The following is a 12,826-nucleotide window of genomic DNA, read 5'->3' as shown; positions in this document are numbered from 1 at the left end:
CTCAGGAGAGCTCGAAGCACACGATGTTTCTGCTGGAGGCCAATCCAGAACTGCGCAGCCCAGGATAGCAACCAGTTAAATCTTCCCTAATCCCCGCATTCAGAAATGGTGGCTGATGGAGGCTGGGGCGCAGAAGCTTGAATAGAAGCAGCAAACTCCTATTTCTCTCACTAGGCCAAATTAATAAAAACAAAACCTGATTTCTCCTCCTCGTTTCCCTATTCTTCCACCTCCCCAATATTTTTCCTCTTTCAAACACTTTTTTTTTTTGTTTGAGAAGCTTAATGTTTGGCTGCCTTCTGAAGAAACGGGCACAGTGACAGATGAAAGACTGTATTCATCGTATAATTCAGAATAGGAAAAAATCGACCGCTGTGCATTTAAGATTCTAACAACCTTGCAATTTTGTATAGCCGTTTTCCCCAACCCGTTCTTTTGAAGAAATCTGCTTTTATTCTGTTAATAACTAACCACAGTTGCAGCAGCATGGATCCGATTAGCAGTTCTTACGGTACAAAGGAGAGAGGGGGAGGGTTGCGAACAGGGTTGCCAATTTGTCCACCTGGGTCCCCATGAGAAAGATTAGATGAGGCGCTCGCTCCTTTTTTCCCCACTTACTCACTGCTCCTCACTAGAGAAACCTCTTCAAAGCTCAGCCACCGACTTTGTGGGTTTTTTTTTCCCCCAAGTCTTACTCAACTGCCCTGCCGCATGTTCTGCACTCTGTGCCACCACCTCCTGCCAGCGCATGGTGCAAACTGGGGCAGGCGGGGCTGCAGGGGCCAAGGCAGCAGCTTGCCCAGTGCATTCTCTCACATCTCTGTAAACCCCAGACTTTTTTTTGGGGGGGGGAGTGGGCCCAGTTTTGATACTTATGTAAAACACCAAGAAACGTGCTTATGCTATTCAGTGAGCGATCCAAATCCTGTAAACACACTGTATTTTTTACGCTACCCCTTTAAGCCTTTAACAAAAATCATAGCTTAGCTTGCATATATACTGAACGACTGCTTGGATTTAGTCATTCATAATTACTCAGGACATGACACTACATGTTTGTTAATGCAAAAAGCATAGCTTCACCTGGAGAAAAAACACTCAATTTTTTTATAAAGTGTCAATTAACCAGAATATAAAATTGTTATTGATACAAGTACTAAATAACCAAAAGCTCTTAACGAAGGACAAGGTACATTTCCTCACTGTATTTTGCTCATTTCTTTCAGAAATGAAACCTATCTTGCCACGCACCTGAAACTTAAAGACTTAATAATTCAATTTAGGAAGTAAATCCAAGTTCCCAAAGAAATAATTTTCCATTATCAGTGTTTATTCTCTGCACTGCAGTCATAACTACAAAGAGAATATTTCTCCAAACCATTCCTCATGGTGTCTGCTTCTTGTAGAGCCTGAGAAGCATGAGAAACGCAGCAGACATAAACTTCCAGTATCTGCCATCTGACAGAAACCTTCAGCTCTAATTTTAATATTGCCAAATTTTAACAAAACTGTTTCTCAACTTTCCCTTATAGTATTTCCAGTGTAAAATCATGCAAGATACCAAAGAAAAGGTAAATAGGAAATGAAAGTGCTGTTTTTTATCTGTATTTCTTTTTTCTTGACCCAGCTCCGTGTAAGAATTGTTCAAGATCAATATTAATCATCTGGTGGTGTTGGCTCTGGTGTGTTTCACTCCTCCCTGCTCCTAAGCCTCTCAAGTTCAGGCAGGTAGGTGGAAAGTAGAGCAGAGCTGGTATGTGGCAATGAGCTATTTTGCTAGGCCTGCCTTCTACCTCTTGTACTACTCCATCACCTGTGATTAATAGGCATTTTAGTAGCAAAAGGCATGCACTCTCATTAATGCTATCCTCATAAAGAACAAACCCTCCTCAGCTGATCCGTACTCCTTTCTGCATTAAAATGCACAGTGCACAGCAAGCGCTGCTCTTGGGGAAGAAAATGGCGACATGCATGCACAAAGGCTGAAGGCACCTGGAGGCAACCTGCCTCCACCAATGCTGGGGCTGCTCTCCCCGCAGACAAGATTCATCCTGCCACTCTTCGGCCTGCCCAGCAGCATGGAGCTCCGCACACCGGTGCGGAAGCAACTCCTTGCGCATTTCAACAGCTCACGACTTCCCTGTGGTTCTGCAAGGTCAGGCGGGCGGCTGGCAGCTGAGCACCCAGCCCGCAGCCACTGCTGCTGTGTCACTTTCTGTTTGGATGGAGGACAATCAGCATTAGCAACCCCTGGTTCTATCATTTATAAACATGCAGATGTGGATTATTAAAGATTAATGCATTTTGGGATTGGTGTCGGCATTCCGTTTGTCTCATGCCGAAACCAATTCTGTTCTTCATTAGTCAACGACAACCCACATCACCCTGTTGCGGAAGAGAAATCAAAGGTGCAAGCGTGAATTGAGAATAAGTGATGAAACTGATTACTAAGAAACTTAACGGCTGTAATCAATCAACACATCGCAATAATTTGAGTCCACTGTTGTCTGGAGATGGGGAGCAAACAGGAATGCTTGCAGTCACAGACCTCTGATGTTCTCTGTTTACTTTCTGAAGGCCCACTTGCCATCTCAAGCTCTGTAACCACCTGCAGACTGGAGCTGTAACAGAGCTGTTCTAAGTTCTCCATAGCTCAGCCTGCATAAACTCTGCCCCTAGAGAGAGAATGCCTTGCATTTAATCATTTTAAAATATTATATGGAAGTATTGGAAATGCTCTCTTTCTCAAGCTAAATGTGTCTTCTGTAGCTGGCCTAGCAGTAACTAAAACTGCCTTTCCAGTTGCTGAGACTGCATTTACGCTGCATTTTGCCTGGCCATAGCAACCATCTGTGAGCACGAACAAAATGTGAGAGATTTTCACATCCACTCGTCAGTCACTGCTTCGTGGATGGACCTGATGATCTTTAAGGTCTTTTCCAACCTGAACAATTCTGTGGTTCTATGATTCATATCACAAAGGAATAATGGAGTGAAAGACAACCTGTTCATTTATGACAATACTCAAATTAATGCGCTGTTTACAGTACAGGAAAAGAAGCGAAGAGGATCTATGTATAATCAAATAACAACCACAGGAAAAGAAAAATTAAACTTGCAGAAACCAATATACATTCTCTTAGATTTCTCGACAAAAACTTAACTGAGTCTTCACAAAGAAAGAAGTGAATGTACATTAAATGTAAACAACAGTAAATCAATGATGGCTGTAAAGTGTATATCTAAAACTAAAACCTGTCAAATCCTGGCAGCTCTGCTAAGTGTGGCTGAATTTTACTTTGTGAGTCCAAGCACCTGCATAATTATGCAAAGATTTTAACTGGATTTCAACAGCCACTTTGCACCAGGTGGATGTGCGCAAGCGCAGGGCGAGTCACAGGGCTGCAGGAGATGGCCTGCCATGTGCATGCTGCCAGGGCACATGGCCAGGGTTGTGGAAACAGCCCCAGCAGGGAGAAAAGTGAGACAAACAGTGCAGGGGACAAAGCATGGCCACAGAATGTGCTCTGGGGCACACTCACACAAGGGGTTTGGTTTGTAGGGTTAGGTTTGCCATGCTCTGTGGGCCTGCAGGGTGATCCGCTGATGGGTCCTTGGTTCATCATCACTTACTTGCACAGCAATTAAAACCCAATACTGAAATGTCTGACTATGAAATACAGACACTGATAAACGGAGTAATAAGCAAATGAAAACATCACAAACTAAAAAATAAAAACTACCCCTAAAAACCATCACCCAGGGCACATTGGGTTTGGTGATATTTTTCTTTGTGTTTCTATCTGAAGCTTAACTCGGCAGTGATGAAAAACAGCAGGTTGGTGGTTCTGGAATACAAAACCCACTGTTGTAAGGAAAATACAACAGGAGGAACCTGAACAGCATGTCTGTGTCTCGTTTCATTTCCTGCACCTGTTCTGGGAAGAGCACCTCTGCAGAGAGTGCTCCCTCCCTCCCTGATCTCTGTCCGGGCTGCAGCACAAGAGCAGCTCCCACAGTGCCTTCTGGAGCACAGGCTCTCCTCAGTAAACCTGACTGCGACTATTTGTTTGTTTCATCACGCCTTGGGACAACAGATTATTAATCAATGGTGACCAAGGCTGAATTCTAATAGGCAACGTAAGTCAGCTGCTCCGTATCCCACAGTCAGTGCCTCTGGGAAAGAGGGCCTGCAATTTACCTTCCTCGTAAAATGAAGAAAAACTCACAATGTTCAAACTCTTCAAAAGAGAGAGGTTTAAGTGATTGTTATGTGAAACATTCATGTATTTCATCTGTAAGCATTCTACACTTGCAAAACTGCTGAATAGATATTTTGTGCAGTAGCAGCGATTAAGAACAGCGCTACATCAATGGCATTTTGTGTTTTGTATTTTTTCTGGTGTGGATGCCAACGAACAGCATGCATCTTCCTTGCAACAGCTTGTTGCAAGGGTTTTGCCTCCGGAGAAGCTGAAGGGGAAAATATTGATGTATGTGTTAAAATAATCTTTCTAGACAGGGGGAGCATGTCTATTTTAAAAGGATATAATCCTCTTTCTTGTTTTGCAATTATGTGGAGCTATCTGTAAAACTTCAGCAAAGAATACAGTGTTACAAATTCACATTTGTATGGTAGTCTCCTCTCCCCTCAATGTTTGAAAAGGATCCACACTCTATAATATACTGATAGCAGTGGTCAATAGAGCAAGCATGTGGAATAGCTCCATGCCAAGAAAAAAATGTCCAAATTCTTGTTTAAAGCGCAGTCTCATCAGCTTGTCTTGCTGCAGCCATTTCTGCAAACAGTGCAACTATATGATTTCTCACCTGGTATAGCATGAAAGAAACCACTGCCACACTACAATTTTACCGTTAACTTTAAGACTACGATAGAATTACCATTACTCTTTATTTATTTATTTTCCTTCTGTCACGGTTTGTTTACATCATTAGTCTGACCACACACTGACTTACACATACACTGAAGGAAGAACTCTTGTTACAGCACTCTCTGGGCACCCCCATTTCCCTTTTTCTCCTTTCATTTTTCTGTACTGCTATTGTAATTCTGACCACTTTAGGAAGGGAAGACCCCTGACTTGCAGAGAGCAGAGCTGATCACAGAATGGAACACACCCACTGCCTCATATAATTACCAGAATTAAGGATCTGGGGTAATTTTAATCAGAAGAGGGTGCTGACCACTGGTCAGCATAAATCAAGAATATTGACAATGGCATTTGTAAGTGAGAGTATCCACACATGGATTTCTCCCTGAAAATTCTTACTCCAGCTGCAATAAGGCTCCTTTATGAAAGAAGACATTGATATAATTATAACAGTAAAAACTACAGTGCAGCTTATGCTATACAGAGTGGAACTAAGCTTGTTCGTTGAGAAAGAAAAATTTATTAAAAGTGCACATCAAAATACAGCTGTATGTGTGTGAAAAACATACTTATATACTGCAATTTCTAAAGGCAGGATTTGCTGTTTATTATTAGTATAGATACTCATATTTTTGACAGAAATAAAAATTACTGCAGAAGTTTAAAAATAATATGATCTATTAACTCATACAAAATCTACTCATCCATCACATGCTAAGGGATCCCTGGCTTATCAGCAATCTTCAACACAACTCTTAATATTAAAATTTTTTGCTGCTTCCACCGCAAGAGAGAAAGAGCTGACAAAAGCCTTTGGCCATTGAGATCAAAACTGGAGATGTGGGAGGGGGTGAAAGTGGAGTTTAGTGTATTTACATTTTTGCTTTGTTGGTAAACCGGAATGGTTGGGCAGGAAGCTAAAAAAAAAAAAAAAAAAAAAGTGAAATTAACATCCACTAGGTCTTCTGGCAACAGTGGTGCATTTTGATGATGTGCTGTGTCAGCTTCCACTAATGGTTTAGGGTTGAATCAGGCACGGCTCGAGATCTAAGCAGTGCAGGGCATCACAGCTCATTTTTGGAAGAACATGAACCCTAATTACAAAATAAAGAGATCAGGAATTCTGGCAAAATTGAATACTGAAGCACTTATTAGAACATCTGAATACTATTTTACATTTTTAAAAATTATAAAAGAGAAATCGTTCTGTAACAAAAGTATGTCTGACAGTGAAGTGTTAACCCTTCTGAGATAAAACCCTCTCAAAACAAAACACACCGAAGTTGTTTTTTTTTTTTTGCTCTTAGGGATTAATCTCCCTGATCTACTTTGGTAACGCGAATGGAGACAAAGGCTGTATGTGTTCCACTTACCGCACGAAATATCTGTCCAGTATTTCAGAGTGGAGGAAGGAAATGCCCACTGAGCTAGGGATGTGCCAATGCCAGTGTTCCCTGTGCCAGTCCATTCCCGTGAAATTCACAATGTGTGACAGAAAGCAATACGGCAAGACAGATTTGCAGTGGGGTGGGGAAGCAGCTTAAATGGGCAGTGGAAACGAATCAGCCATTTGGGAGGTTTAATAGGGGGCTGTCTGTTTTCCTGCCCTTTTGATGTTAAATTAGTTGTCAGTTCTGTAGCAGTGAAGGAGGTATCAGGAAAAGGATGCTTCTCTTCCAGTAAACCCTGGGAAAGCAACACCTTCATTTTAACGGCCTTCCCACCAAGAACCCCCTGCAACATTTTGGCTTTCCCTAGCCATAGCTATCAGCAACACAACAGCTGCTCATTTTACAATGACTTGCTGGAGAGAGAATGATTGAAAGAGCCAATCTATGTCACATGGAGAAGCTGTGGCACAACATTGCAGGAGGTAATAGGAGAGGAATGAGGTCAGAACAAACACGGGTAGGGTGAGAAGAAAGAGGAAAATAGGAGCGAACAAAATTATTAAAGAAGAGACGCTAGACTACACAGTATATGCTTAAAAACAGCCACAACCTGAACACTGCAAGCAGTCAGAGAAACGCAAACAAGCTCTGTATTACTTTTTGCCAGTGTCCTGTGAATACAGCAGATGAAGAAGCCTATAAAATCCTAGTAATGAAGCACAATGGTGGGAAAGCAGTTAGGAGAACGGGGAGAACGATAAGCACAGTGGAGCCCATGTGGCCTGGAAACCTAAACATCCAGCAATGTTCCACTGGTCGCTGGGCTTTAAATAGCAGTTTTACTCATTCCATTCTGCAGCTTGAGAAAAGCAACAGCAGCAGCAGAGCTAAAGCAGCTGTCTTGTTTTCCTCAGAAGAGAGCCGTGCGTTAGCTCACATCTGAGAGCTCACCTTTATCAAAACAGCTAGAGAGACTGGGAGTTTGCCCAAGTGAGGGAATCAGTGGCAGGCAATTTTGATTTAGTGCCATTCATAAAAATAAAAATACTTCCTTGACTAAGACTAGTCTTTTGTGTTACCACAACAGGCTAGAAAATCTGCAAAAAAATGGTGACACAGTTTCCATGAGGAGCTAACACTTTTCACTGGTCAGCAACAGAAACAAGAACTTACTTTGACTCTGACCTTTCAGCCAACACCTCTTCTATCTTTACCCCACAGAAATTAATTGGTTTAATAAAAATTACTTTTCCCTACAAATCATCCTGCTCACACCCTTTTCTTCCATGGTAACAATAAAGCTATTTTCACCTTCACAACACTGTTCCTCTAGTCAGCCATCAGGCAGCCAAAATATCAGTCAATTTATTTGCCCAAATCTGACTGTTTAGAGATCGTCAAAACTGAATCAAGCCGAGAGTTTTCCAAGAAATCAGAACTTTAGTTTACAAACTAAGACAAGCCAGGAAGGAAGTCAGGATTTCCTGTAAAGCCACCTAATTGGGTCCTGATTGCGAAGTGTAAGGATTAGCTCAGACTGTGGGAACGGCTACCTTTCCAGCTATAGATGGACTGTCTGACTTCACTCAGCAACAGGGAAGGGTTTCTACACTGTGCAGCAGGAGATGCACAGCAAATATAAGGTCACCATCCTGCCTGTAATGCAGAGGCTTCTGTCTTTGTCACTTTTTCTGCTGTTCTTGCTCCACCTGAATACATGCTGCCAGACAGAGAGACCGGAGGGAAAAAGAAATGACTGTGGGTCATGCATGCAGCATCAAGGCTTGACACACTCATTTCAGATACAACCAGCATGATTGCATGAGCTTACGCAACTTTGCTTATCTAGTTTGACCTCTGTATACTGATAGGCATGAACATTTCCCTGGTTTAACCTTTGTATGGAATACCAAAACACATACTGCTCACTGCATCTTAACTTGCATTTGGTCTACAGTACATCTAACGATAAGATATTGCAATTTCAAGTTCTTTTAACTGTGTTTCATGCTGATTCACTGTGTTTTTGTCAGCTACTGATGTCACCTCAGAGTAATGCAAGTGCTGTCCAACTACTAAGGAGTTTCTCTAGCATTCAGAATGTCAGAAAACAATAAAAGAACTGAGTATCAGAAAGAGAAAAAACTCATGTGAAGTACCAAATGTCTTTTTTTTTTCCTACTGAGTACCTTATAAGGGTCTCAAGTCACCATACAACTCCAACAGCCAAAGACAACAAAAATGCACATTAAAAATAAAAAAAAGGAATCCTGTATATACGGTGATCGATGATACATGAACCAAACACAAAAATTAAGATTAGTTGTCTGAACTGGGCCATGAAAAATACATTTAAACAAATACGCTCCTGGAACCAAGTTCAGAATTTTGAGATCTCTGAGGACTTAGAATCTGAAATTATGCCTGCTTTATTTATGCATTTCTTAAATAAAAAATACACTAAACACACAGAATTCTAAGATTGATAATTCATAATTCCAGGAGAAGTATTTTTAACATGTAATTATAAATCCATTGATTTTATTTGTCGGAACAAGCTTACCTGGAATACTTGCTGGAGAAATGGGACCAGACCTTGACTGGTTGCTTCCAACAGGAGAGCCTACAGGGGAAGGTGATGGGCCCCCGGGAATCCCAGAGAGATGTGGTGAAGCATGAGGGGAGAATGGAGACTGTGCAGGGTTGCTCTGCTCCCCTTGGCTGCTTGTAGAGCCTGATGCGCTAACAGCTGAGCTCAGTGTTGCTTCAGTTCCAGTCGGCAAATCATCAATGGATCCAGATAAATCCTGAGGAAAAAGGAAAAAGAACATTAGTTCCAAAAACTAGTAGTCGAGCCGTGAGACATAAAAACTGGCATAGTGACCACGTCCGATTGTTCACTTACTACAGCAGATAACTAAGAGGTTTTGTTTATTGCTGATTTGTGTAGTTAAACGATGGCAGTAAACGAGGATAGCATGCACAATACTCCACTTTAATTCTTTTGAGAAAAAGAACAAGCAATGGTAACAAATGAATTGGAACCAAATTCCTTCAACACTGAATTTAACCTTTTCCACCTGGATTAAGCTTTCAAAATTAATCCCACAAATACTTCCTGAGCATATGAAAGCTAATAAAAATGAGTTATCAATTTCACTTCCACACAGTATTTCATGTTTGGCTTTGTTCCCATTAGAATCACAGCTTATACACTTCACTCTTTCAACCATCATCAAAATGACAGAAGAAGGGTGTAAAACACGCAGCCCTCATAATATTGGTGTTCAGCTCCTTCACCTTGCAGGAGAGGGAAAAACAACAAGGCCCTGTCCTCAGCAGCCATTGGCCCACCTGGGATTAAAGAAGGCCACTTCTGTATTTCCATCCAACACCAGTTTGACCAGCATCCAGTTCACAGTTTCTCTTCATTTTTATTTGAGTACGCTGCAAAACAGCTGCTCCATTTCATTTCAAAATGAAATGCTGCATTTTCAATGTTTCCAATGAGGTATTTCCTCCGCACTCCCAAATTCTAACTACAAGTTGCTGGACATATCTCATAAAGCTACAATTACATCGATCTTTGGATCTGTGGGAGTAGTTTGGCTTTAGATCATTGTAAAAATCAGATGTGAAAAAATAGGAATGCTGCGATGCGCCCTCTAACTTCCAGGAAAAAAATGTTAATTCCTAAGCATGACAAGAAGATCTCACGCTAACAGAAAGGTAGCTGTGCTTCCGTCACTATTTGGCAAGACACAAGCCGAGGCACACACTGCTATTTCTATTAGTGAATTAAGGCAGAGAGCTATTTCACATACAAAACAAGTCATGAATTGACCTTTGGGGCTTCAAATAATTGGGATGACACAGAGCATGCTACTCTGGTTGACAGTGATTTCATTTGTCTGACTCATGCCAGCAGTTCCTCTGGAGACAACGGGGCCAGGCATCTGAGGAACACAAAGACAGCTGGGCTTTGCCTGGGCAAAAAGCTCAAGAAACAAGGACTAACTGCTGTCTAATTTTCCTAACAAAAATAAAGTTATTTTTAGAAATTACAGAACTTGGACAAAATTCAAAATGGTGTATTCAGAGTAATGCTGCCTGACCACCATCACAAGAGGCTCACAGCTAGCTTCCCCTAATAGACAGTCAGCCTTCCAAGGCATGGAAATACTACGATTAGCACTTTAAGCACCAGTAATATTCATAAAAAAGCCACCTAGAATGTGTTACCCCTCACGCCTAAAGGTGTACATAGATACAACTGGCCCAACTTAGCTCTCTACAGGACACCTCACAGACCCCACTCCCAAACGTGCTTTAAACACGATACTCCAGGCACAACTCTCACCTCAGGTTAATTTTGCTTTTTCTGACAAGCACAAAATTGTATTTGCATTTCATTAGCTGTATGGAATACAAAGATTGAAGTTTTCGAACTTAATTTATGTGCGAACTCAGCATTCACCGGAGAACAGTTCCAAGTCCCTGTAAAAGGAAGCGTAACTGTGGTGTGATGCTGGCAATAAACTATTCTCATTGTTTCTTTTTTGAAACTATTTATTGTAGAAAATGTAAACAAGAAACTACACTGCTTGATACTACATTGAGTAATGCCAGAAATGTTCACAGCAAAATGCATCTGACAAACAGGTAAGCAATTACTGCTTTTCCATACATCATACGGTATTCTTTTAAACGGAATCAAATCTCTGCTGTCGTAATGTGTAACAAATGCTGCAGGAAGTGCTGATAAAACAAATGCTGCTGAAAAGCATATAATCAAAGCCCAAAAGCCAAATGCAGCAGAAAAGGGCCTATTCAAAACGAATACAAATTCTGTGTAAAAAAGTAGATAGGCACCCAGCTGATAGAAGATATAGAAAACACACGGCTTTGTGTTTAGAATAACAAAGTTTTTAAAATGGTGTTTGGATTAAAGCTTTCATTTGCTTCGGTAAGCCGCAAAGTACTTGAAAAACAAACAAACCAAAACAAGAAAAAAACATGGAGCTGTTAGTAGTGTCCGCGATGAAATTATCAGACGTTCAGAGATCAAGGCACAACTTGACAGTCCATCCTCTCCCCCCCCTCCCCAACACCTCCCTAGCATGCTGAGCATGCATGTGAAAGAATGTAGGGACAAGAACCGAGTTCATTTTTCCATCAGGTCGCATTATGACTTCTTATTTTGCTAATCTCCCACAGGGGTGGAGCGACTGACACGTTCCAGGCGTTTCCTCAAGTGCATGCCTTCAAGGGATTTCCTCGCAAACCTGACGCAACTCATTCAAAAAAGCAGAAAAGAAAGAAAGAAGGAAGCTCACGGGATGCCAGCACGGGGCTGTGCCATCCTCCTGCAATCAACACAGGCCCCATTGTGCTGCATACACGCATGCAATGGGATGTCCTTTTGAGGCCATGGAGCGCAAACCAATACGGCCATCCATCTGGCTCCTCTGCTGAGGAGGTTATCATAGCAACGGTATTGATCCCATCAGCTGTGATAGCTGATAATAAGGTTGCTCCCAGGACTGCAGGAAGTCTGTTGTCCACGTAGGTGCCCAGGCTATCACTGCACAACATTTACTTTGTGTTGTGACGGGGTAAATGAAAAGTATCAGCCATTCTGTCCAGGGTGGTTTGCAAACCATTACTGTGTACTTTTTACTAACATACACTTCATGGAATTCATCTTTCAAGGTGAAAGTATGAGCAAGTGAGCAACTGGGAAATTTCCAGCATATAAAGGCTTTAGAAACACTTCTGTTATCCATAAAAGCTAATTGGGAAATTAAAGAGAAGAAGAAGAAAGCCTTTACGGGAAGCACCCAGACCAAAAGAGCAGAAGTTGGTTTACTGTTCTCCTGTTATCAGTATTTTAATGCTTGCATTTTTCTTCAGTGTAGCACACTTTCAGTAATGAAATCATGAAATTTCCACTTCACAAACTTTTATTTGCATAGAAGGTATTGTACATGTACACATCATATGCATAAATTATATGGATATACCTGCATTTACTTAGCATATCCATATGTAAAGCTATTAAAAAGTCTGCTAATAAGAGAAATTCACAGTGGTTTAAGCATACAGCCTAGTTAACAAAGAAGCTCTGTAACTAATACTCCTCTAGAGGACAATTTAGTCAGCAGGGCACAAACTCTATTCTTCTTTTATAAGTACTATCAGATCTCTGATTCCTGTAAAGAACAGAGAGACCTTACTTACTGCATCTCATTCAAACCAAGGCACCTTCAAGCTACAGTGCCTCCATTTATCTTGTTGGAAAGTTGGCAGGTTAGGTAATTGCCGGGATTCTTTTAAGGGGCTGAAGTCCCCGTACCCTAAGGCACATATTAAATTTTGCCTCTGAATTTTCAGAGGTTTTAACTGGAAAGCACTCATTTCTTTGAGTAAAATGCAGCATGTCTAGAATTACCAGAATTTTCTGGTATACAGACCTTTTTCTTGTAGAATAATCTCAGTACTCTTGCCTGCTGATATGACTGCATTTTCAAATGGGATACCAAA

The 12,826-nt window shown here is 41.3% G+C and overlaps 1 protein-coding gene across 7 annotated transcripts in view; it reads right to left on the bottom strand.

The window, feature by feature from the left end:
* Nucleotides 1-12,826, bottom strand: part of ARID1B (AT-rich interaction domain 1B) — a 318,214-nt gene that overhangs the window by 91,596 nt on the left and 213,792 nt on the right. For all 7 annotated transcript variants that reach the window (XM_065732311.1, XM_065732346.1, XM_065732320.1 and 4 more), the window contains one exon: nt 8,847-9,090. In XM_065732311.1, coding sequence (XP_065588383.1) covers nt 8,847-9,090 — 244 coding nt within the window. The remainder of the gene's footprint in view (nt 1-8,846; nt 9,091-12,826) is intronic.

The sequence above is a fragment of the Cyrtonyx montezumae genome, unplaced genomic scaffold (genome assembly GCF_038088225.1).
Source record: "Cyrtonyx montezumae isolate F1298 unplaced genomic scaffold, pur_monq_1.0 scaffold_0, whole genome shotgun sequence".
NCBI classification, from domain to species: domain Eukaryota; kingdom Metazoa; phylum Chordata; class Aves; order Galliformes; family Odontophoridae; genus Cyrtonyx; species Cyrtonyx montezumae.
The sequence above is the reverse complement of the archived record's forward strand: the minus strand, read 5'-3'. Positions and strand labels throughout refer to the sequence as shown.